Source organism: Podarcis pityusensis (genome assembly GCF_964106645.2).
Source record: "Podarcis pityusensis genome assembly, chromosome: 5".
Classification (NCBI taxonomy): Eukaryota; Metazoa; Chordata; class Lepidosauria; order Squamata; family Lacertidae; genus Podarcis; species Podarcis pityusensis.
In genome coordinates this window covers 53142476-53169890 of record NC_138032.1, presented here as the reverse complement: position 1 = coordinate 53169890, position 27415 = coordinate 53142476, and the positions used below count along the sequence as shown (strand labels likewise).

The window sequence follows — 27415 nt, the reverse complement described above, 5'->3', positions numbered from 1 at the left end:
AAAACGTGATGTGCAATGAATGAACAGTGCTAACTAACCCTCCCTTCCCAGTGTCACATACTCCACCTGGTGCCCTGACATTTGGGCACTGTCAGGAGTAGATCAGTAATTAAAAAAACCTCTGTTGTCAGTGAAGTTAACTATTTATTAAAAATAAAATAAAAACAGTTCAGTTCTAGTGGTCACAGCAACCCTTCCCAGCAGGTCTTACCCCAATGAAGCAGCTATGAGGACAGAAGGTTCCTGTCTTCTCACCGTTCTTCCCCTAGTTCTTTCCCCAGCAACCTAAGGCTCTGTCAACTTGCCTCTCGTTGCCCCCACCCTCTTCATTTCTCTGCATGTTCTGGGAGACCAGGAGGGAGGGGAGCTGGTCGCAGCAGGAGGGGTGACTTCCTGGATTCTTCAGCAGCCTGCCTCATCTCTGCATCTTGGACCCTCTCCTCTCCAGCCTCCACTTCTGCCTCCGATTCTGAACTGCTCTCTGCCACAGCCTCCTCCTGCTCACTAAACCCTGTTGTCTCTTCAGCTTCTAACAGCTCCTCCTCCCTGTATGCTCCCTCTTTTCCCTGTGATCACACATCAATGTCCCACCAGGAATGCCCTGATTCTGAGCCTTCTTCTGCTGGGGGTTCCCCTGCTGGTGCTTCCCACCAGTCCTCTGCATCCAGCCAGTCCATGACAGGCAAACAATACTATCTGTAGTAAGGGTGCCTTCATGCATAAGCCGTATGCTTATTTCCCACAGGGTCCCAGGTTGTGTGGCTCTCTCCCTGTGCAATTTGTTCCATGTGCATGGATGACAGGTAGAAGTCCCAATCCTGTTGTAAATGGATGTGATGGCCATTCAACTAATCAGAACCCCTGCACAGCTAAAATGTGTATCTTCCATTAACCCAGCAGTAAGCCTGTAGTCTTTGCTCCTCGCTAGCTCTGCAGGTTCATGTTGCAAATGTCCAACACAACTAATCGTCTTGTTTTACTTTGGGACTGGAGTGTCTGTCCATTCTACAGAGATGGAAAAGAAAGCCACGAGCATTGTCTTGAAGACAAGCCTGCACACTAAGGGGATGTGCCAATAGCATTGCACAGGTGCAGAAAGCTAATTCCGAAAGCAGCTTCTGTGAAAAAGCTATCCATAATACATGCTGCTGCCATATCTGCAAGTAAATCTTTCATCCACTTTCACTTTTATTTGGGCTGCATGATGAAGTCTATTAGGTCACTTGAAGAGGTAATCGTCTGTCAAATTTCTTATATTAAACTGCAACCATTTTCAGTTAGCAGCATAGTAAAAGAAAGGCTTCTTGGGAGGAGGTCCATTAACACTTGCATAATTCAGAGCTGTCTAGACCTACTATGGTACAGCTTCAGCCTGGAGCATATTTTTATGCCCGAGTTATTTCCCCGCCGAATGCAGGGTTTTTATAATGGAAACTCTGACAGATCCTTAACTTAGCCCCCAGAGTGGGTACAGCTTTGATGCACATGACGTTGGTCTGATTAATTAAAAATATAGATGCAATCAGGATTCGACAATGGAATTCTTTTAAATGGTATTTAAGGCCTGCCAGCTTAATTTCTTCTGCTTGTCAGTTGTGTCTCTTAAAAACAAACAAAGCCCATTTCCCATCTTTATCTATGAAATTTAATTATTTAGATTCAGACAATGTTTGCTTTGTGCATCATTTCTTAGTTTCTTTTTATATCCTTCCCTTTCAGTCATGGTATTATGCTACAGGGATATACATCATGCATTGCAGAAATATTACGTTCAGTATGGAAATGTTCCAAAACAAAAACCAGGCGAGAATTGCAAACAGCATTTGGAGAGTATTTCAATGGCTTCCAAATTAAATGTGCTTCAGTGTTGTCCACAAAACCCTTTTTAAAATTTGTTTTCTACAAACATTTGGAGGGATGTTTTCCTTCTTATAATGCTGCTGGAAAGCAGAATCCCACACGCACTTGTACAAATGTCTTTGTACAAATATTTGCACCAGAAATGTTTATGAGGGCCATCTCTGCAGATTTTGGAAAGCGGTAGGAAGGCTTAGCACATAACTTTTCAAGTCATGCCCAGCAGCAGCAAAGAAGAAAGTAAGCTGCTTTAAGCGTTTTAAAGCTTCCATTATTTACTTGTTCAGAAAATTTTACTGCCTACCTTTCAGTGTAACAGTTCTCAAGTGGGAACGAGGGAAGGAATCAACACATCAGTAAGACTATTTGTGGAAGCTGATAAGCAGAAAATGATAAAGATCAGTAAAACCAAATAGGCACATTAACTATATACAAAAAGGGGTTGTTGAAACAAAACAGGATTTTCAAGCCTGCTGAAAATTACTGAAGTCTCAAATCTGGAGAACCTCAAAAGGAAATGATTGCTAAAACTAGAGGGCCATCACTGAGAAAGGTCCATTTTTATTATGTTAGTGACATGATAAAGTGGGCTATCTGTACAAGACAGTCTGAAGTTTCACCTGAGGGGAGTAGATACTACCTCAAGAATACCAGATTCTTAGTCTGTACAGCACTTTAAGGATAAAGCCACCAGAACATGGAACTTAAGTAGAATAAGGATTTGGGAGTAACATCCCAGATGACTGCTTCATTCTGAATCAGCTGCATCTCCACAACTCCTTCAAGCAAGACTCATGAAGAGTGAGATAGAGTAGAAAGAAAGAATCCCCAAAGGCGATGCCTCACCGGATGGAATGGAGCAGGCTTCCTCAAACTCAACCCTCCAGATGTTTTTGGCCTACAACTCCCATGATCCCTAGCTAGCAGGACCAGTGGTCAGGGATGATGGGAATTGTAGTCTCAAAACATCTGGAGGGCCAAGTTTGAGGAAGCCTGGAATGGAGTGTCAGCACTCAGTTCAACATGCTTAGAAGCCACCTGGTCAGGGCAGGCGTGGCTTGATACTGTAATAGGGAGGCTCCCAAGCAGTTTAGGGGTTTAATGGTAAGAGTATCATCATTCTTGTTGAGATGATATGTCAAAGAGGTTGCTATCTGCACTTTCCAGAAACAGGTGGAGGCATTTTGGCTCCCACAGGTTTTCCCAGCTGGATTAGTAGGTCTCTGCCGTGGGTATGTGCTGAAGGCAATTAATAAAATAATAATAAAGTTCAACTTGAACATGCTTTAAAAACCCTTCGGATCTTTGCATTAATGGTGGAGCCAGTGCGTGTAGGGATGTTGGCAGCAAAGACACACCCTGTTTCCCCTCCATGGGCTAAAACCTGTAACCTCTGGACACGATTTCTGCATGCTACGTATGCCAAATGAGACAGGACCCCATATAAATTCATGTGGTTCACCTGCCTCTGAATATTTTTTCTCTTTTTACTGTTGCTCATCCCTGACATGATTAGATGCTTTGCCGTGATCGTGCAGTACCTTCCTAAATTGTATTTTGATATAGAGTGAGATGCTTGTAAAATAGTAATTTAGTTTTTATCTTGGCGAGATTTCGACAGTCTTGGGAGTTGACGAATCCTATGACTGGGGGTGTGGGTTGGGGAAGGTTGAATATTAAAGGTCACCTCCGAGTTCTGAGGCGTTCCTTGGAGTTGTGTGAATAAAGGTTTTATAGTCTATGTTTGTAGCGGTTTTGGCAGAGATCTGCTGTGTTAAGTACTCTGTCGTCAAAGAAGGGAACTAGTAAAATAGCTCTTCTACCTCCGGACAATCCATTTATAGGTCCTTTGACTGAAATGCACAACTTATTTCATCTCTTGTGTTTTTATTTAATCTTCTGTTTGATGATATCCGCTTACAGAGTATTTCAGGGCAAGGCTCTACTCTGAATGCTTAAAATGGTTCTGGGACTGTTGTTGCATGCGGCACAAAGCAAACATTTCCAGTTCCAGGAAACTGAAGGAAACATATTGCAACTAATTTTCAATCTTGTAAAAAAAAAAAAAAAAAAAAAGGAGTCTGCAAGACTACTTAGAGGTACTTGGTGGGAGAAGGCGGGGGATGTCAAGGAAGGGGGGGTATCACAAGAATTCCAATAGAGGTCACATGACCTCCTAGGATATGAGACTGCCCAGTAAAGTGGGGCCTGAGGGGAGGTCATGCTAAATGGATGTATACAGTCACCTTAGCTCGGGGTGGGATGAGGAAGACACCCATCAGAGTTGGAAAACAATGATGTCATTCCCACTGATCTATATCTGGCAGTCTTATTGGACCTTTCAGTATGGCAACACAGAATATACAAGAATGTCATTTTGATGGTATGTAGCAGCCTTCCCCAACCTGTTGCCCTTCTCATGTTTCACTGCCCATAAACCCCAGCTGGAAACAATCAAAGGGAAGGCATGATGGGAGCTGTAGTTCCCAGGTAGGGGAGGAATAAGCCCTCTGCTACAGTCACAACCTGGATGGGATTTCCTGCACCTCCTAGTTGCAGTGGAAGGAAAGCTTCCATTGGCACACATGAGATCCGGATCAAGAGACATGTGGCCGTGATAACAAACATTCAAATAATTGTGCGAAGGGTGCAAAGCCTAGTTTGCTCCTGAAGATTTATTCAAATTCTTTTTACTGCTCTTCTGTAAACGAACTGTTCGAAACGGCTTGTACACATAAATGTAAATATAAACGCCACAACAATCTAAACATTAAAACACAAATCACTGGACTATGTAAGAACATGAGAAGAGGCTGCTGGCTTAAGCCAATGGTCCATCTAGTCAAGTGCTCTCATAGCGGCCAATGGGAAGCTTGCAAGCAGAACCTAAAATCAAGAGCACCTTCCCCTCCTACAGTTTCCAGCAACTGGTGAACTACGGGGGGGGGGGGGGGAGGCGGCAATAAGCAAGAATAGGCTATGTTGCTATTGTTTTGAAACAACACATTTGAAGGCAATGTAGAAGCATGGGATCCTGTTGGTTTATTATGTGCATGTGCCCATTTGTGTATGAACTTCAAGTACCACTGTAGTGTCCAAATTATTGATAAATTAAAAAGGCACGAATACAAAGGGCAATAAATACATTAAAACAGCAACACCTTCAAATTCCTGTTTTAAAAGGAACATTGCCAATTGCTGGGATACAAAATAAAGATGGAGATAACCCCACCTAATCTCTCAAAACTACCAACATGAATTTGATGGAACTGCGGGGGGCAGTGGAAAACAGGAGTGCCTGGCATGCTCTGGTCCATGGGGTCACAAAGAGTCAGACATGACTAAATGACAACAACAATCTCTTGGGGCAGGGAATTCCATAAACAGGGAGCTAACACAGGAAGAAGAAGAAGAAAACACCTTCTCGTGTGTTGCCACCAGCCTTGCCTCAGAAGACAATGGCACTTGCAAGAGGGGCACAACATCTTAAAGGATGGACAGATTGACAAAAAGGGAGATAACCTTCCACACTGCTTGCTCCAAAGCTGTTTGGGAATAAGAAGTTTCCCAACTGAAAAAAATAAACTAAACTTGTAGCCTATACAAAACACGTTCATCTTTGTTTACTGTGCAGCTCCTCCGCCCCTCATTAGACTAAACTTAATTTGTACAATGTAGGAGTTGTCTATTTTAAGACTGTGTGCGTACATATTGGCATTTGCACACGTGCATATACTCCTACATATCCCCAAGAACAATTGCTCTTACACACCAGCGCTGAGCTGATTCTAACAGAAAGCACAGCTTCCCCGAGATCTCTTTGCACTCAACACTTTTTCTCACATGGCAAGGGCTTCTGAGGTTACAGCTCCCAGGACAGCCCAACTTCAAAAAATTCAAGGTTGAGTCACCGACCAGGCCTGTAAAAAGCCAGCAACAGCAAAAATATGAAACATCAATAAACCTCAATGTATTTCTTTCTAAGTAATGAGTTCCTGTGTTCAGGTATGTAGTAAAGATGCAGCTATAGGAATTTAAGGTTTGGGGGGAATGATGCTTGCTGAAAATATCTCTCCCAGTAAAGCTTTGCACTACAACAGCAATAAAGTGTTTGAAGTTATTGTTACAGCTAGTCCTGAACCCACCCCTGTCAATGGAAAGTTTCATTGGCACCTGGGATCTGCTGCTTTGGGCAACTGCCGAACTACTACCACAACCGAGCATATAATACTGTCATCAGGTAGAGAGGAATGTGCGGCCCAGCAAGCCAGACAGGCATGGAAAAGTACATTTCCTCCAATAGATTTTGCCGTCTCCGTGCCCTTCCCTTTGCACTTTCCACTGATCTCATTTGTGAAGCAAGGAGAAGGAGAAGAAAGTGGGGAGGGAGGGGGGAAGGTAGCGAGCAGCACACGCCCGACACTTTGCTCCCCACAGTCAATCCTGGGTTTCTTGAGAAAGGCGCCTCATTTTGAACAGCTGCCCTTGAAATCTCCTTTCTTTATTTAAGGCTCAAAAAAAGAAAAAAAGAAAAAGTTCAAGTGTGCTGAAAATTGCGAAGGCCTCTCGCAAACAGACAACGCCGCATTGTTTCCCTTTTCGGGGGCTCGTTCAAGAGTGAAAACAACAGTAAAAATAACCAGAAATAGTCCGTAAGCAGGAACTGTTCAGGCACTATTGCTGCCAGCGGCAACTGCTGTAATGAAAATGAAAAGGTTGCTCATTTAAGCACCCGCTTTGAACTTCCTCAAAACAGTTACCCTTCCTGCAGAAGTTAGCATTTGAGTGCATTCACAGGCCAGTGAAAATTGTGCTCCATCAGTCTGTGGCCCATGACAGGAAAATCAGGGGTGGAGAACCTTCTCAGCTAATGGGCTGGGCTCTTATCTCTGCAACCCTGGTGGGCCAAATTTTGACAGGTGGGGTTGGAAATTGGGAACTCCGGTGGAGCAAATTTGGCCCATGGGCTGAAGGTTCCCCACCCATGCAGCAGATGGCCATGATGAGTAAGCAAGCAGAAAGACATCTTTGTTTCTATCAAGCAAGTCAGTTCTGGAGTCCAGGGTGGAGATGAGAGGGACAGAGTGCAAAGGATCGGGGTAAAAGATGAAGTCCTCTTTCCACCTCAAATACCGTCCCCCCATCCTACTTGTGGAATTGTTTGAGACACTTGTTGCTTAAAACAAAACAAAACAAATATAGTTTTGCACTCATTTCAGTATTAGAAAGAATCTCTTTAAAATAAATTAGAATACAGTACTGCATTTGGGGAGATAAAAGGCATTGGTACGCCAATTGGTGAGCCCAGAATCACCAGCTGAGGCTAAGGTACATCCATCATAGGCAGAACTAGCCACATTCAATAAGAAGTAGAACTGAAGGGACCATTTTAGAAGAAAAACTATAAAATACAGCTTTGGCCAATACTGAGAAAGCATCAGTGGAAACATTTTAATACTAGAGTCTAATATCTTCCAGCATTTTACCTCTCATGAGTTGCCTTGAAAGGTATGGGATTTCCTCCATTTAGTGGTGTTTTTTTAAGGTGAGGATGGAAGTTCATTTATCTATATTTAGCAGGAAATTAGATTACATTATCTTTGCAGCCCCTTACCACCCTATGACTCTAAGAAAACAGAAAGCATTGCCCTGGAATTATGATTGAAAAGCAGTGTTAAAATACTTGAAACAAACAAACAAAAAAACTAACAAACTGAAAAATCCCATATAAGAAGACAGGCAATTGCATTCTGCAACAATATACAGCAGCCACCATGGTCCTAAGTTTGCTGAAGGGATAAATGCCGTGCCAAGCAAACTGCCTTGGGAGGATAATTTATCCTGAAAGGTGGATTAAAGAACCATTACATTAAAAAGTGAAAGAGCTATAGTCTTTTTATCTAGTAAAACTGACGAACGTGCAAATATGAGTTGCTTAGTATCACACCAGGCTGTTGGTCTACATAGAATCATAGGACTGTAAAGTTGGAAGGGACCCTGAGGATCATCTAGTCCAACCCCCTGCAATGCAGGAATATGCAGCTGCCCCATACAGGGATTGAACCTGCAACTTTGGGATTATCGGCACCATATTCTAACCAACTGAGCCATTCAGCCAGTACAACACACACTCTGAAAGACAGAGACTTCTCAAGGTCTCAAGTCTATATAGCTTCTTCTTCTAGCTCTGTTACCTGTTACCTTAAAACACTAGGGCAGCCTTTGCCAACCTGGTGCCCTCCACGCATTTTGGACTCCAACTCCCATCTGCCCCAACCAGTACAGCTGTGCTGGCTGGGGCTGATAGGAGTTGTAGTCCAAAAACATTTGGGGGGTGCCAGGCTGCACTAGTCTTCTGGATAAAAGCCACATGGCCTTCCACTGAGTTAACAGGGTCCCCTCCTTAAAATGCTAAAATGAAAGAAGGCAGGGACTGATAGAAAGGACCAGATCAAATTACCATATATTTTTTTTGCAAGTTGAAGTCAACAAGAGCTTATACCTCACCCACCCAGGATTAGTTCACCTTCAACTTATCTCACAAATGATTCAGCATGTGTCCATTTCATGACACTTTTCAACAATGGGGAACCATCAAGAAGCGAGTTCACTTTCAATACGCTAGTCTGCAGCTAAGATGCATCTTGAAACACTTCTTTCATAAACTTCTTCTAGGTCTGCATGAACCCTATGGCAAGGTTGGAGTACCCTTGATTTACAATATCTCTCATTTTGTGTTGACATCCAGCCCAATTGACTATTGTTCTTGTTCAGTTTATTAGGAATTTTACAGCAAAGTACAAGGAAGCAACAAATAATGGTTCAGTTAAACAAGCATGTGAACTCTCTAAAAATACTACAAGTGCAACCAGTTATTCAGGTTAATTATGTCTGGCTAAAAATAAACTGGAATCATTGAGCAACATTAACAGATACTAGGACTTATGCTGGTCGCTCAACTATCAAATATTGACATTAACTATCATGCCAAGTTTCAGGGTCTGCTTGTCAAAAAGTCCAACCTTTCTGCATGCCCTGCCTTCTTTATCGCTTATTGTTTCTAAACAGCAACAAATAGTGAAAATCAGAATAACTGAACCAATATTTTCATCAACTTCTCTCCCCCCTCATTTTAATGTTGCACAGGGGAAAATGCAATTGTTTTATAAAATTGTACAGCTGAATTGAAAGTTTTTTGTGGTTTGTAAATCTGTGGGTGGGTGGGGACTCATACTTGGACATTTCAAGTTACAAAAAAGATCCTAGATTGAAGGGCTGGGAAAACTTGGACCTGAGACTATGGATATAGATGCTCATTACAGACAAAATGGTGTAATCGTAACATTGAATGAAAACGCCCCCGCCCCCAATGCCCTCCCTCTGTTGCATTCATTGATCCAAGAAATCGCACGAAGAATAAGATCACAATGCAAAAAGCCACACTATTCAATTAACCCGTTTTGCAGTAGTGGGATACAGACTTCCATCTCCTAGAGAATAACACAGACAAATAACGCATGAATGGTAAAAAGCAAAACCTCATTATGGGTTCCTGATTGAGGCATATTTCAGTGAAGGATTAATACCATTTTCTTTAAGATGCATGTAAGTTGTAAATAGAGACGCGGGTGACGCTGTGGGTTAAACCACAGAGCCTAGGACTTGCCGATCAGAAGGTCGGTGGTTTGAATCCCCGCGATGGGGTGAGCTCCCGTTACTCGGTCCCTGCTCCTGCCAACCTAGCAGTTCGAAAGCACCTCAAAGTACAAGTAGATAAATAGGTACTGCTCCGGCGGGAAGGTAAACGGTGCAGTGCTCTGGTTCGCCAGAAGCGGCTTAGTCATGCTGGCCACATGACCCGGAAGCTGTACGCCGGCTCCCTTGGCCAATAAAGCGAGATGAGCGCCGCAACCCCAGAGTCAGCTACAACTGGACCTAATGGTCAGGGGTCCCTTTACCCTTAAGTTGTAAATACAAACCAGGTCTTAAAGCCCAAGACTTTCCAGAGCATCTGCTAGTCCTCAAGTTTCTTACGTGGGGTGAGGAACAGGTGGCCCTCCAAATATAGCTGGACTATAACTCCCATCATCCTTGACCACTGACTATGCTGGCTGGGGTTTATGGGGGTTGGAGTTCAACAACATCTGAGTGGGGGTCACAGATTCCCCATTCCTGACCAGAGACATGGAAGTAGAGCTCATTTGTATTTAGGAAGCAGCCTTCTACATTTTTTATTGCGTATTGAAGTCATCATCCTCCAAAGCAGGCATGTCCAAAGTCTGCTTTGGGGTAAAATTGTAAAAAAAAAAAGAAAAAAAGCTTCAATCCTAAAAAAAGCTCAAATGCTCCGGCCCTCACACATGTTCACTTCATCAAATCTGGCCCTCTTTGAAAAAAGTTCCTGCTCCAAAGGAAAATCTTGAAAGTTGCGCTACATGCAAACACCCAAGAGGTTCATCTGAAATACTTGTTTTAAACACATGAGCAAGAAAACGCCAGGCGCAGAAGCAGGGCAGACAGTAAGCTAGTGTTTTGGCCTCCTCCGAAAGATGCACAGAAAGCAAACTGAAGAGACCACAGTTTATATGACTTGGGCTTGTAAGATGCTGAACTGACCCCAGCCATCCCAAAATGTGGTACAGACTGTTGAGTGACACTTGTTATGGAGGAAAGCAAAACTATACTGCGGATTTTCTTCCTGGCGATACCTGGGACATGCTCCACAAGAAAGAAACAAAGTTGTCTGCTTTCAGTTCCGTCTCCCTGAATTTTCGGCTCTTTGGCGCTACAGTGTTCTCATTTGAACTCACTGATGATGTGACGACAGCCTCCCACCCCCTGGAAGCCAGACCTTAAACTAAAGGAAATGAGGGTGTTGGGAAGGTTGTCGCTTTCACTCCTGCCAAAGGCCAGGAACATTTTCTTCCTATTTTCTAGAAGCAGCCAAACCACTATTAAATCACATGCTCAAAATGTCAAATGCAAAAAACCTTCTGTAAAACAATATTCATCACACCAATTTCAGACGTTCTGACTTTTGCATCGGCTCTCACCCCACTTTTCAAGGGGACACACTAGCATCTGTGCTACGCCCTTTCCCCCCTCCACTCCAGAGCTTGCCATACATATAAAAAAGTTTTTGGTCTTAAGACCATTCCTGTCTTTCCCTATTCCCTCCCTCTCTTTAGCCACACAAGATGAAAAGCCTGATCATATTTCTTAAAAACCAGTTTCTTTCATTCTGGCCTGGCTGTTCTTACCATCTCTATTTTTAGTCAAACAGGCTGCAAACAAGAACAACAATTTTAGGGGGGGAATACAAATGAAATCTGAAATCAAAACATCTAAAGCATGGATGTCGAACCTGTGCCCCTCCAAACGCTGCTGGACTCCCATTGGCCAAGCTAGCTGGGGTTGATGGGACTTGGAGTGTCCAGCAACAACCAAAAGATCACTGGCTCTCCACTCCTAGATCTACAGTTTTAAATCCGAAAATAGCAAAATCAAAAGTCTTCAAAGAAGTGGAAGGAGGACTACATTTTTTCAGTGGGTTGCAACCACTGATAGCTTTGCATTACTGAAAAGGTCTCCCTCTTGCGTAAGGTGAGGCACCTGATTTTCACTGATCCTGCCCTATCTCTGGTAGCTCTCCCTGTGCGATATCAGACCATCAGAAACAAAAAGTAGCCTACTGGTTATACTGTTCAGTAAGTGTTTTTTTTAGTTTCCCACCTTGTGGGGGTCTTCTGACATGTTAGAGGCAAAATATTGGTGAAGGACTGAGGAACTCATACCTCAAGATCTGTTTGGCCTATCTCCAATGAAATCAAGGAACTTACAGCCCTTTCAACTCAAAGAGTTGTGATGGCTCAGGTTTCTCATATGTGCTCTGCTATTTTTGACAGTGACACATTGGCACATGGAACCTGTGAAGACACGCCACTTGAGCATCTGTTTCCACTCACATCAATACAGCCCCCCTCCTGCCCTATCTGTCAACTAGGAAAGCTGTTTACATGTCAATGACTGTAGCTGGAGATCTGCTCTTGGCTGGAATGTATTCCTCAGAATGCAACCACCCAAAGATCACTTGAATCTCCATACTCACAAGAAAAGGCGGGGGGGCGGGTGGATAAATTGCCAGTTAACAGAATAAACAAAATCATGGTTTAAAGAGAAGACCCCAAGTTCTGCTGCTGATGAAGGTGCTGAGATCATCAGGTAGTGCAAAGGGTTGACTTCTCTTTAGGAGTTACCCCCCCCCCCTTACTTCTTATGCAGTACAGTGCTTGGGTTTTGTCATTTAGTGCCTTCAATATTACACAATCAGCATTGTAATCTCTTAAAGGAAATCTTGTTTATCTTAGAAATAATCAGTTTCATCCACCATGTACTAAACGGTACTGCTGCTAACACCATCCTCCCCCCCCCCCATTGTGGTACAAATAGATAATCCCCATTGCTTTCCAGCCTCAAAAGAAGAAGGTACCTATGGGTTGTGCTGGTCTAGGGTGAAGGAGAGGATGGACTTTGTGGCAGAAAGTCACCTGTTACTGGGGAGAAGACATCCTGAGGAGTGGCATCCTGGCTGCAGAATTGCCTCTCACCTGGTACCCTCATGTTCCAACTGTGCAATCCTATACATGTTTCCTTAAAAGTAAGTCCTGTCTAGTTTTATAGGATTTACTGATGCACACAGGACTGCAGCTCAAGAACTCTGATGGGGAGCTGCCACATAACTTGCTGATGTCCTATATTAATCTAAGCTTGTCAGGAATGCATGTTTTTGATTAAAGCATTCCATAATCTTTACAACTCATGATTTTAGCTGGCATGTATTCTTCCCCACCTCCATTCTCCTAGAAACTGTGTTTAAAAAAGCACAGGTCTCCAAGAGCAGCAAATGCAATGTATTCTGCAAACAAATGCTTCAACTGACAAACTCACAGCTGTTGCACACATCCTGAACAGCTAGATTAGGGCTGTTTTGGACCCGTTTTGCAATGTGCGAATCCAGTGCATGTATCCTTGGTGTTTGCACCAGAAACTCTTATTGCACTGTATTATTTTCTATTTTAAGTGGGGTATGATTTCCCCTCCAAAGGAAAAAAAAAAAAAAAAGAGGAAATGGATTGTTAAAGTATGCAGTTTTAAATTAATCTGGACCTCTAAGACCATTAAAAAATTAATTTACAGCATGTTTTGTCCCTTGTGGAGCAAATTGTGAAGCCATTTCACAAAGTAAACTGACAACCAAGCCTCAAATTGGACAAAACAGAAAAACCTCAATACAGTGACAGGCAGGATGATGTTTCCCCCTGCCCCCAAAGTAAGCCCCTCAAAAGTAGGCAATCAAATGAACAGAGAAGGAGTGCTTTTTAGGCATTGAACAATCAATCAGAAGTTTGTAAAAGCTGCTGTGGCATAGTAGTTTGACATATAATTCTAGTATCAATTTTTATGGCCTATTTGCTTTCCTAACAGAAAGAATTAATGCATGGGACTTTTTGTACATGTGTATATGTGTGTGAGTGTGTGTATAATCATTTATTATTTATGTTATACCACACCCTTCAAAGGTATTATCAGGGTGACATATAATCAAATGTTATTGTGTATAAACGGGGGCCATTATTCATACATGCTTTTCCACGTGGTAAAATCTGTCCTAAGTACCTTTTGTATTTCGCTCTGAGATAACACATGTGTTTGATTAGCATGACCCCGTCTATGCATCACACACACACACAAACTCACCATGCCAGAAAGAAAGGTTGTCAACCATTGCTGTTCAGTGGTGTACACATGCAATGATACTGTATCATTGCAGAGTGTGTGATGCAACAGTATTTCACTGTTTGCAGAAACAGATGGCCAAGGAGGTAGTAACAGCAGCAAAACCAAAGAAAGTCTGCAGTACAGGAAGTATTAAATCTCCCAGGGTCTCATGGCACTAACCCACAAAAAATGAGAAGGCTAGAGGTCACTATTCAATATACAAACTGCACAATGTGAAATTTCACCTTGCGCAGCAAGGACTGAAAGGGTGAAACATTGTCTCTCAGCCACTTGTGGTAAATGCTCCAGAACTGAATATGGATTCCACATTTCCACAAAGTTCGACTTTCTGCTCTCTTGCTCCCTCAAGCAATAAATATTAGGGAGGCAGGAGACTTGTCGCTATGGCTCCCGATGTCTTTTGGTTTTCCTAAAAATCAGGACAGGGCTGATTTGGATCAATGCCACAATGCTGGGGCGGAAAAGTTGTGGACCCCCCCCCAAAAAAAAATACTGATTCTGAGGTGCAAATCTGCCCACTCCCACCACTGTCCCTCCCACATACCAGCAGTGGTGGGTGGTATTGATTGGGACTGCGAGGTCTGAAGGCAGTCAGTCAAGTTGGAGTCAAATTTAATGACAAGCAGAGCCAGATTTAATGTCAGACAGCCAACTAATTCTAGTGTTGTCCCCAAGCTCTTCCCTGATGAGCTCTGCAAAGGAAACACTGATGCCACATTCCCACCATACAGGTAAAGCAATACAATACCACTTTGAACACTCACAGTTTCCTCCAAAGAATTCTGGGAATTGAAGTTTATTGAGGGTGCTGAAAGTTGTTAAGAGACCTCCCATTTCCTCACAGAGCTACAGTTTCTAGAGTTCCCTGAGAAGAGGGAGTGATAGCAAAACTACTCAGGGAATTGTAGCTCTGGGAGTGGAATAGAGGTCTCCTAACAACTGACAGCACTCTTAAAAAACTATGGGGAAAGCCATGACTGTCTCAGGTGGGATCACAGTGCTTTAAATACGTGGCCTGAAACTAAGGAGGCAGAAGGCTGTCAGCCAGTGCTAATCCCTGGACTGGTTGTAGGGCATGCCAAGTGGGGCTGGCTGTGAGCAGGCTTGGGGTGAGTCAGACAGCGCCCCATTCACCCAAATGGACCAGCCTCCACTCCCCAGATGCCGCTGCACTTGAATTCTTCATCTTCCCCCCTGCACAGATCTTGCACATCAGGTCCCTTAAATTCCTTTCGAAGACAGTTTACTTAACAGTCAGCTGATATATCTCAGCATGAATACAGAGCACTAAGGCACCACCTTCTAATGTCAAGGATTCTGCATAAATACTAATTAAGACTCAATAACTCGTATTACCAAATAAGATCATGACAGGCCCAGAAACGCCCGACAAACACCCCTCTTGTTTTCAGTGATAAACAAAAGGCCATTTCCCCTCTGCCCGTGATTGTATTAGGATTTTGGAGCATGTTCAGTGTATGTTGTAACACTGAGCACCACACACATGGGAATTCACTGTAGGAAATTTACTACTCTTGACCACAAATAAAATAAAATGAGTTACTTAGTGGTATTAGTTCTAAGCTTCGTTTGAGCAAAGTTGTCAAATATGGGTTCTCTAGTTTTACGTAGGGGAGGAGATGGGTTTTTTGTTGCCTGCCCCCTTATGGGAAAAGAGCAATAGCTTTCTTGGTTCCTCTCTAGTTGTCCACTGCCAAAGTAATCCTTAATGGATTAAGTTTTGTGAAATAAATGCTGCAAATAGAATGTGGGCTGAGATCATTTAAAACTCATTTCCCCTGTGACCCCTTGAAGTCCTGGAACCTGTCAAGTACAGTCAGCCTGTTTGTTCAGTGTTAGGTTTTCAGCCTCCCCAGATGCAGAAAACGGCTTGTTTTTCACATACTTTCTCTGATGGTATTATGAAAAATGACATTTTTCACTTGATTCCATGCACTGCAATAAAGCTCGCAATGGCGGAAAACAGTCCACAGTTCATCCAATACTGGGATGGTGTTCAAAGAAAATATATTTGAGCTTCAAGTATTTGAAGAGAAGAGATCCAAGAATGGCGAAACAATAGCATTTAGTCATAGCAAAGCCCTAGTTCATGTGGTATTAAAGCTGTTATTGAATGACATAGTTCTTTCAAAGGATTCACCAGGGTGCCGAGGACATTTGTTAGAATCACAAGAACTGGAGGAACCATGACGTACAGCATTTGCCCCAGGTGGGTGATTTCTTATCACTGTTAAGTGAAAAAACCAGAACTTCCTATTGGATCACTTGGCCAATCAGGGGCTATATTGAACCCACCAGCTTTGTAGATTTAGGACCAGCCAACTAAGACAATAGTCTTAAACCTGGCGCTCCCATGTGCTGTGTTAAATTAATGAATGCACAACATGGCAGGAAAAGAAACTATCACCCCCAAGATAGTGAGGTTTTTTGTTTTTTTTAACAGTCACCACTTAACGGGCAAGTTATGCATCTGGAAGGAAGTATGCTGCAATGACAAAGACAATGGGTGTGAGATAGCCCATCTGGGCATGTTTGCAGTTTCCTGTGATGTGGTGAAACCAGCACGCAGTGTCTCATTGCAACTTTTGGATCATTTTTGAATTTCTAGATAGCTGGGGTATGGAAATGTATGAGGAGTGCCTATAGAAGACCTGAAAAGCATCATAACTAATGCTCGTTATTTAGGTTTTTCTTGTGCTTACAATAAACGCACACAGGCTTACTTAATTTCTTCCTAACCACAATCAAATGTTGCCTTGGGCCAGCTGAGGCTGATGGCAGTTATGGTCCCATCTGAAGGGCACCAGGTTGCTGAAGAATGCCTTACACACAATCTAACCTGGGAGTTGTGACCAACTGCTGCCTCTCATTACCTGCAGAGTTTCTCAGTGCTATCTGTTCCCTTTTCTCCAGAAGAGCCACTTCCTTTGTTACCTTAATGACCCATAGTTTGGAGGCCATCATGGCTCCATGCCTGGCTAATTCAGCAATTGAATCCATGCTGGATTTTATTTGTTTTTGGGGTGTGTGTTTTTTGCTGCAGATAGGAGTCCTTTTGAGTCCCTCCGCTCCCCCACCCCCCGCCACCACCCAGAATTAGCCAACAAGAATGCTTTATAGCATTTTGCAGTGGTTGACTCATGTAACCATCTAACAAAATACTGTTTGCATGTGATCATCGCACTGCCACAAAATCAGCATCTTTCCCCATGTTTACTGAGTTAACATGCTGGGAAACCAGCCACAGGAACTTCATTTGGAGCTAATCTGAGCTCCCTTTGATAAACGTGGGGAAATACCCTTGCTTTTGTACAGGCCACGCTTCTTGTCAGCACAATAAGAAATAGCTGCAAGCCTGAAAGCGGGGCCCTACTTTGTTTCTCAACTTATCATTCACCGTTTTGCCTGGAAATGATCATAATAATGACATTGTAGCACAGCACTTGCCAACACTGGTTTTCTCGATCAGAAATCTAGAAATTAGAAATCCAAGACGTCAGAGTTACAATTGAACAGTTATGAGTTCACAATTGCTTTCATCTTCCTTGTGAAATTATTATAAATACAGTTGTACCTTGGTGATCGAACGCCTTGGTACTCGTACGTTTTGGCTCCCGAGCGACCAAAACCCAGAAGTGAGTGTTCCGGTTTTCGGACATTTTTTGGAAACCGAACGTCCAGTGCAGCTTCCGCTATTGTTTCCAGCATGCCTGGAAACAACTGGAAGCGAATCGGAAGCTGCGCCTTGATTTCTGAATGTTTTGGAAGTTGAACGGACTTCTGGAATGCATTCTGTTCAAAAACCAAGGTACGATTGTACATAAGCAGAGGTTAATCAGTATATTATTATAAACACGTAGCCAGAGATTAATCAGAATGAAGCAGGAAGGCTTCAACTTTAAATAGTTAAGAAAATATTTATTTCAATGTGGATAGTGCTATTTAAGACTAAATCAGGTACATTTCTTGAACTAATTAGGGGTAACATAACTCATCAGCCTTTTTGTCACCTTCATTGTTTTGATGTGTGTGTGGCGGGGGTGGGGAATCTTGGTTTATTAGACGTTTCTTTTTAAAGTAATTAATGTGAATCAAAAATCACAAATCACAATCATCAGCTTTTGCCTGTTCAATTTTATTTAATGTAAGTTAAGTACACCTGCAAAATAAATGAAGATTCCAAGCATTTCACTAAAGGAACAGCAACAGAATTCTGCAGTTTTCATTCCAAATCCCAACCATGCAGCTGAGGAACTGAGACTGCAGCGTGGGTATCAATCCTTTATTAGCAAGTCCCACAATGACACAGAACAGTCTAATTTAGACTAGTGGCACAGCATTCTAGGCAGGTGCTAGGACACAGAAATTTCCTCCTCTGGTCTTAACTTTAGCAAAGCCATGTAATTGAAAGCTAGGGTTCCATAGCTATGCTCTGTTCCAGGGTTGTGTGCTGCTGCCACCAAAACAGTCCCAGGACAGAAAAGAGCCAGGAACCTCAGCCTCCGCTTGCAATCAAGGCTAGCAATGAGAAGAAGTCCGTAGTGCCCTTGATATGTCAGTGTGATGGTCTGGTGTATCATGATCCATGGTGTACCCATCAGTGGTGTAATGGACAGAGAAACCTTCCCCAACATGATGCTCTCTAGATGTTTTTGGATGACAATTTCCATCAGACCCAGCCAGCAATGGCCAGGAAGGATGGGAATCATGTCGAACTGGTTCTGCAGGGTACCAGGTTGAGAGAGGTTGGGGTGGTATTTGTCTTTGACCAGGAAGACCTGGGTTCAGAACTTCCTTCAGCTCATTGGGTAGCCCTTTAAGCAGCCACTCTCTCTGATGGTCTAGTATCTCAGTGCCACTGGGAGATCAAAATAACCCTATGTATGTGCTTCTGGGAAGACAACTGGATATGAATAAGTGCAAAACTGCTTTTAAACTCGAGGATAGTAGTTTGCGATAGGGCCGGGGAGGCTGCAACTCAAAGATCAAATAAAGTGTGACATCCATTAGGCATGAGAAAACCCTTCAAAACTCCTAAAAAAGTAATGCAGATGGGATGAAGGCATGTCTTCAGTGGTTTGTGCCTTGTGTACAAATCTTTCTCTTTCCAGCTCACAGTTCCAAAAAAGAAAATGGGATAACAACAAAAACAATTTATTATTTATATGTTGCTCATCTGACTTGGTTGCCCCGACCACTCTGGGCAGTTTACAACATATTAAAACACAGTAAGATATCAAACATTAAAAAACTTCCCTATACAGGGATGCCTGCAGTAACAGATAGAATGTCCCACACTACCTAAAACCCACCTAATTCTATCTAGCACATAATTTATACAAGGCACAAGGGCAAGATACTTATGCAAGATATCCCCATGCAGCCATGAATGCAAATCCATGTGCACTGAACCATTCATATGCAAGGCGAACCTACTAGCAAGGAATCAGTCCAGGCCATTGATTGCTGCCTTGCTAAAATTAATGTGGCATCAAGCATCTTAGGTACTTGTAAACATGGGTGGGTGAGACTCATAAAGCCTTCTATGAATAAGCCTCAATCATTTTCTTGCATTTTTGGGTATAAGTCAGACCTTAATTAAGAGATGCTAAGAAGTTTAAAATGTTACCTTGGAGGCAAAATGATGAGCTGGTTTAATCACAATTCCCTAGGATTCATATTAAAGCCAAGCCTCCCACAACTTCCTACATGAAAGGGTGTTGATAAAAGACATGAGAAAAACAAAACAAAGAAAACGGTTCTTACCTATTGTTCTTCGAAGATCATCACACTGACTAATATGTGGAAACTTCAGAATTTCCTTCCACTTTTTGCTTTTCCCTTTGCGCTTTCCTCCACCCCCTGCAGGAGTAGAAAAGAGATTGAGATTAAGTTCTTTACTGTATTCTGTTCACATCTTTCCTATTCTTCCACACATCTCAGCTGTGGGACGCAGATGCATGCATGCACAGAGTGTTCAAGGTTTTGTGTTATTGATGTACAGTAGTCGGATGGGGAATCATGAGCACATCTTCTTGGCCTTGCATGAATAAACTGCTGTGGGCAGTACAACACACCCCTTTTGCAGAAGAAAAACTGACGATGCTCAGAAACCCACCCCCAAACAGGCAAAACAGCTTACATCCCCCCAAACAAATTTAAAGACCCATAAAAAGGAGGCCACAACTGTCAGAAAACAGGACACATGCATAGTCCATCCCTAGCTGTGCCAGAACAAGAGATAATTTGCCACAATACAACCCCAAAAGGAGCTGTATGAACCTGCCTCATCAAACCCCTTTGTCTAAATAATATTATGGGAAATAGCAAAATGAATGTAATTACTAGGTCTGGTCCAAAAGCTGCCTGTACTATTCCAAATGTATGTGTTATCATACATATACAAAACCAGCAAAAACATTAGGGCCCTGCCAAGATCTCCACTCTGCCCCCACCCCAGACTTTTGGCTTTCTCTTTTGAAAATTTATATTAGAAAATATTTGGCCAGTCAATGTACAGAAAAGGTAGCTGTTCTGCTCATCACAATTGTGGTAGAAAGAGTTAGTCTTGTGTCCAGCTGGATGAGGTCATTAGGAAAGAACAGCTTTACAAGTGACATATAAATAAAGTCCTTGGAGAAGTCAGATACCTATATCATGCATTAATAACACAGAGTTAATACGAATTCCTACCTATCAATGCATTATCAAATTAATGCATTAAAAATCAGACAGAGTCATATTTGGACAATATCATCAGATTCACCCTCAGAGCTGGCATGTCTGCATGTACAGAGACACTTCCCGTTTTGGCATGGATAATTTGCTTCGAAAATGATCTAGCGAATTTCTGACACTTCCAGTCTCATTCCACCTGAAAGCTATTTACAGGTCCCATTGACTGTTCCATCTTCAGGTTCCTTTATTCCTCAGTCATTGCATTCATCTCCTGCACACTTTTTATTCAAGAAATATATCATTCTGAATCACTCTGTGTTTCTGGAATTCATTACAGATGCATCTTCCATGAAATGCCATCACATGCCTTTCCTAAACTCTGCATTTCTATCTTCTAATACACGCATCCTTGTTTCTTCAGTTTTATATGCATATGCGCGCGCACACACACACACACCACATTTCTCCTCCTCTTCTCTGTCTTGGAGTCTTATCTTGCCGTACCTTTCACAGTTTTAGAAAGAACTCTACTCTCTGGTTTTAAAAATCACCCTGGGGAATTCACAGAGCTACATAAACACTAATTACGGAACAGAATACAAAACAGTTGGCTAGAGTGTCCTTATCAGACTTGGCAATCTGTAGACTCCTTTACTCACAGCAGTAAGGAGAAGATGGAATAGCTATTACAAGTATTAAATACTGAAGAACAAAAGCAATGAAAAGCAATTATGGTGCAAATTAAGCAGAAGCAAAAGTTGTTACTATGTGAGCGAGATAGGATGTAAATTACTCTGGGTGGAAAAGGTATGCACGGGCATACCAAAATGATGTGTGGTTTTTTAAAACATGAATGTCTGCCAAGATTGGGGTGGGGAGAGGCTGGAGTTCCCTAGTTACAAGCATGATTGGTGCACAGTATAGCCAATGGCTTCTCCCCTCCTGTTCCTCGTCCTACAAAAACAGCAGCATCAGTTGATGACTCATTTGCTTGTATCCGAGCGTAATATAGCGGCACTCTTGAGCCTGTGACGTCTTTACGTTAAAGATTCCAATCAACTGCTTTAATCTGTCTGACCTTTCCAGCTTGCAGCCTGTCTCTTGAAAACCATCCTCGCTTGGCTCGCTCCAAATGCAGTTCGGCACGACGACGAGTGTACGTGTGCGTGTGTGTATGTTTGTGCGGGTTTGTGAGGACTTGAAGGACATAATGCACCGAGACAGCTGAGACAAGGTAAAATTGTCTGGCTGAGTGAAAAGCTAAAAGGAGGCATCTCGCTGGATACAATGGTAATTGCAGAGGTGTGAAAATGAAGGCTGTTCACCTCTCACTTTGATTCCTGCTGCCATGTTCAGAGGCTCGCTAGGTTTCCATCGCAGCTTTTGCCACAAAAAAACTAGGTGGAAGAACCATATCGTATGCCTCAGTTTTACCATTTGGGCTTGAAGTTAACTGAATGAGTCTGACACATCAGGATTCTAGCTTGCACCATTGTGGGGTGGGGGGAATATGCCACTGGAGGAAGAGGGAGGGAGGGAGGGAGGGAGAGAGATCTGTGATTTTCATTAAAGACTCAGCATTTGGACAGAGCTCTTTGTACTGAGTTAAGCCACTCAGATACTCTCACTGTGCAACAGTGCTAAAAGGATCAATAAGCAAGTTTTAGTGCTCAGCTGTGATCCACATGAAATAGGGTTGTCATTAGTAGATATGTGGGAATTCACTGAATGGATGAAGAAATCTGACTGTTTAATGCCTAATTATGGGTATGGAAGTGGGGCTGGCCATGGCAATCAGTGAATTTTGCAGCAACAGCAGAGGGCAGGGAAAGTCCAATCTAATACACGGTTGTGAAGGAGCTGCAATGTACCTGAATTGGTTGATTACCACCAAGTAGTTGGAAGAGGACTATCCCAGTGGCTAATTTCCAGTGGTGAGAGCAGTCAAAACTAGCCTGAAAGCTGTCTATGTTAGGAAAACTCTAATCTCAGATAAGTGGATTGGGCTGAGGTTATTCAGCTGGAAAGGCTGGTGGTGCTTGAAGGGTTAAAATATGCTCTTGTTCGGTCCAAACTGCATCAAAACAGCTGAATCCTAACAAACACAACAGTGAAACCCCATTTGTGTAAACCCTAGTATTCCCCAACAACATACAAATGGGGCCAAATTTTTCCCATGCACAGCCTAGAAAGCACTGGAAAGAGAACCTTATCTGTAGTGGCTCCCACCTTACAAAATACTCTTCTGACAGATATACTGTATGGCTGACTCCATCACTTGCAATATTTTAAGAAACTTTAAAAAAAACTCCACCCATTTCCCCTGGCTTTTACTTGAAGGTGTTATTGAATATGCTGCTGATGCAGTCTTTTTGCCATTTAAAAAATATTCTATGCTTATTAATTTTTTATGATATTTGACTTATTGCGCTGTATTATGTTTTCACCCATGTTGTACACTCCCCTAATATCTTTTTATTGATGAAAGGTGGTATAAAAATAAGCGATCTCCCCGCAACCTCTCTTCCCCCAGTACTTATGTCCTTGCTTTCAGCATAGGAGCTCAGCTGAGAACAAAAGGACTGGGGGGAGATGGCAGGAAGATTACTTTGAGCAGGTTAGCATCCTACCACTTGTGTGCTTTCTCCCCCCCGACATCACACCCTCCCAGTTCTTGCCTTTTAGGGGATTAGACAGACCTGTATTTAAATCAATCAGATCCACTGTCATCCCCTCCAAGTTCGGCCTTGAACGTTCAGTGCAGACAAAGTTCGGCGCAGATTTGTTTTTCACATCTACACAATTTCCGACGATGCAGACAAACACAGAGAGCTCTTCCTCTCTCAGTGGCTGGTGACATGTCTGTGGGAAGGAACCACAGCTGGCCCAGAGTTCTCTGAACAGTTGCTGCCTTGGGACCAGACCTCTGAGCAGAGGTTCTCACGCAGCTCCAGCAACGTTCATCAACTTGGCAGGTCCAACGGACATCCTTTCCAGGACCCCCCCCCCCGAGATGGTTTTCAGGTGCACTTGCACTCACATCTACAACTGAATTTCAAACGCGTCCATTTAAAATGAAATCTCGAAAGATAGAAAACAAACTGGAAGCCTTTTCAAATGCCTCAAAGTCAACATTTTCTCAGAGGCACACACAGAGAGAGAGCCTTTTGTTTGCTCTCGTGCCTGGCCCTCAGGTTAAGACAGCACTGGCTCAGACGGCTTATTAACAGTTCTCATTACAGAGTCTATGTGTTTGTCTGGGAGTAGATAAAGGCTAAGTCTCTTTGTAAATAAAGGCAGCTTGGGGGATTGACAGTGAACAGATGTTCCGGTGGAATCCTACCCAGCACTTAATGATGCGATGTCAGAGGTCACAGGCTTAATTACCCAACGAATTAATGTTGATTAATGGCTGTTCCTCTCTTGTAATGTTGTTCACATCAACCATGATACCATGTGTTTACAAAAGGATGCTTTTATGGTGGAAAATAAACACACTGGAGAAGAATCCAGTCCCCAGAGGCAAACAAGGGACAATATCTTGGTTCCACAAAGTCAAGAGGGACTCCGTTATTGCTAATGGAAACCTGGATCCACGCTGAGACTGTATTAACTCCAGTGGTTTCTGAATAAATTCCTTGGGGTCAATTTTCCCCCCACCCCTTCAATAGCCTATTATAATCCACAATTAATTGATTAAACGAAATGAAAAACATCCACACCACAATTACGGCTATATCAAGTGAAAAAAGCCATGCCATTTTCTTGGGTGAAGGGGTGGGTAAACATTTTATTATAGGTTGGTCTCAAATTTACGGATAAAGGATTTGAAAAGATGTTGTCTGGACAACTCCAGGTGTTCCCAGATGAAACTGATTTGCTAGATTAGTCTGGCTTTAGGCATAGGTTTCACACAGATATTGCTGTGATCACCCAGACCTGTCTTAGAAATTTAGTTTTATGCTCTAGAGAGATTTGGAGTATGATCCTATGGATTCTTGTGGACTTTGTTGTGACTTTTGGCAGTATTGACCATGGTACCCTTCTGGACCACCTCCCAGATGGGAGTAGGGATACCTTTCCACAGTAGTTCTGCTCCTTCCTGGATGGCTGATCCCAGGAGGTGATGCTATGGTACTGTTGCTGTTGTTTGTGGAAATAGCACTATATCAGGCATGGGAAACCTCTAGCCCATGGGTGTAATCTGATTTACCAGGCTTTTTAATCCAGCCCCTGGCACCCTCCCTAAGCCATGCTCCTCCCCAAACATCTGTCCCATTCTGAGAAAACCAGCCATGCGGGAAGGTATCACTTTCTGCCTCACTACTTCACTTAGTTTCCTTGCTGCAGGCTGCCCTTTCTCAGCACGCGGAGAGGACATTAAGCCATGCAAAAAGAGGGAATTTAGCCCTAGAAAAAGAAGAAAAAATTCCCAACACATGCCCTACAAGGTTGACTTGTTATCTTATCCTTTTTATCACATTCGAAAATCCCAGAGATATGGGGTAGAGCAGGGGTCAGCAACCTTTTTCAGCCATGGGCCGGTCCACCGTCCCTCAGACCATGTGGTGGGCCGGACTATATTTTGGGGGGAAATTGAACGAATTCCTATGCCCCACAAATAAGCCAGAGATGCATTTTAAGGCACACATTCTACTCATGTAAAAACACCAGGCAGGACCCACAAATAAGCCAGACATGCATTTTAAATAAAAGCACACATTCTACTTGTGTAAAACCATGCTGATTCCCGGACCGTCCGTGGGCTGGATTGAGAAGGCGATTGGGCAGCATCCGGCCCCCGGGCCTTAGGTTGCCTACCCCTAGGGTAGAGTATTATCAGTATGCTTGTAACACCCAGCTCTAATTGTCCTTTGTATCAAAGACAAAGTTATTTATTTATTTATTTATTTATTTATTTATTTATTTATACCCTGCCCATCTGGCTGGGTTTCCCCAGCCACTCTGGGTGGCTCCCAACAAAATATTAAAAACACAAAAAAAGATCAAACATAAAAAACTTCCCTAAACAGGGCTGCCTTCAGATGTCTTCTAAAAGTCAGATAGTTGTTTATTTCCTTGACATCTGATGGGAGGGTGTTCCATAGGGCGTGCGCCACTGAACTTGTATCTGGAATCACTAACAGGCTGGTTAAGGGTGAATAATTTAAGAGAGACTTTGATAAGGGGCGGGGATCTTGGGCAACTCTCTGGCATGGGAAATGCATGTTCCAGATGGGCTTCCATTCTCCCCTAAGGAAGCATCTTTTGAAGTTTGCAGATATTCTTAGATTCTGCATTGCTATGGGATTCTGAGAGGAGGGCTGTGGATCAGAGTGCTTTTCCTCAGTTACAGATGGTGCCAGCAACCCATGCTGATGGAAGATTCATGCTTGGGTGACCTCCAAACCCGGCTACCATAACATACTCCATGTGAGGCTGGCTTTGAAAATGGTCCAGCAAATTCAACTTGCACAGAATATTGCGTCAAGAGAGGGTAATGACAATGTGTGTGTACCTGCTCCTAGCACCTGGGCTCCAGTATGTTATCACTAATTCCATAGTGTTACTCAGCAGAGATTGTGTTGGAGGCTGCAGTGAATGTGGATGACATTGCTCAATGGCGACCATGTCAAGAGCCTTGACAGGCATATGGCTAGCTACTGAAGCAAATGAGGATGCTGGACTGGATAGGCCTTTGGTCTGATCCAACAGGGCTGTCCTTAATTAACCTTTAGTTTGTGTTGCTCAGGTGCTGGATTGCATTGTCACAGATAATCAGGTATACCTCTGGTTTGGCTTCTTGCACAGTGGTGGCAGGAAGGGGTATGACAGCAGGGTTGGAACAAAAATGGCGCAACAGCAGGTGGGCAGAGGGGAATTGTGTAGCTTCTTACAAGGGTGCTTGAAAGATCAGTGAGTTCTCATTAGTTCAGTCCATTTAATTAGGGGCATCATTTAAAGAAAAAGGGAGTAGGGGTGAGGAACTTGAGATGAGGTGGGACTGTAGGAAGAATCTGTAGGCAGGAGACTAGAGTCACCTTTCTTTTCAAATGAAGGCAGTATTCAGTTTATTCAGTTGTGACATTTCAGAAATATACACAGAGAGTTGGTGGTGGGAGGGGGAAACCCCAAACAAACCCAGTGTTATATTACTCTGCTAGGAGGAAACAACAAAGCATTTTTACAAGTAGAAACCCTTCCTTCATAGAGGAAAAGCTTCTTTTTCACAATTTGGGTGGAGCTTTTGTCCTGCTGCATCTTAAGTCTAAACAGGAAATGTCATCATGAAAGAGCAACAAAAGAGGGGGAAATTCTAGTGGCACATATTATCTTGCTAACATATGGGGAATGCAGCCAGCAACTGCCATTGTTTGGATTCTTTACGACAGAAACTAAGACTTACTTCAACCAGGTTTTAATTCTGCAAATGTATGAATGATTCATTACTTCTAAAAATTCTTATGTTTCTTGAAGATAGATTTTAGATGTGATTTCATCACTCACTCCCCCCAAAATGTCACAGCCCCATATTCAATGTCCCCTGCCATCCCAGTGATTCAGATGATATAAATATTTGTTCTTAATATGGGGAATGTGAATATTTCAGCTCTGTATGCAAGACCAAAAAGAAAAAGAAAAACATTCACATTATTTACACAACTACTTTCCTTGTACGGATTTTCTGAAGCTTGAAGGAGTCCCAACTTCCCTGGAAAAAAAATATGCTTTTGGCTCCAGCTCCAGGCTGTCATGTCGCCACTTCTGCATTTGACAAACCTGCCTTGATTTTACTCTCTGCTTTTCCATTGAAGGTGCTTCTGTTATGAGTCTCTTCTCTGACAACGGTACCAAGCAGCTTGTAGAAATACGTAGGCATTTCATACTGAGTCAATCCTGAGCTACATCACATACATTGCTCCTTTTATTTTCTATGTTCAGGCCGTGAGTGCCAATGCTTTTGTTGCCAAAACAGCATCACTCATGCTCAGGAAGAAGTTGGCAGGTATGTGGGGAACATAAAAGTACAAAAAGAAAAAAAAACATTTACAAGTGGGGG

At 42.9% G+C, this 27415-nt stretch overlaps 1 protein-coding gene across 3 annotated transcripts in view; it reads right to left on the bottom strand.

Moving 5' to 3' along the window:
* Positions 1-27415, bottom strand: part of GRK5 (G protein-coupled receptor kinase 5) — a 159257-nt gene that overhangs the window by 92317 nt on the left and 39525 nt on the right. For all 3 annotated transcript variants that reach the window (XR_013986355.1, XM_081005260.1, XM_081005259.1), the window contains exon 2: positions 19444-19539. Coding sequence is in view for 2 of the 3 variants with exons in the window: in XM_081005260.1 (XP_080861386.1) it covers positions 19444-19539 (96 nt within the window). In the remaining variant the exon portion in view is untranslated. The remainder of the gene's footprint in view (positions 1-19443; positions 19540-27415) is intronic.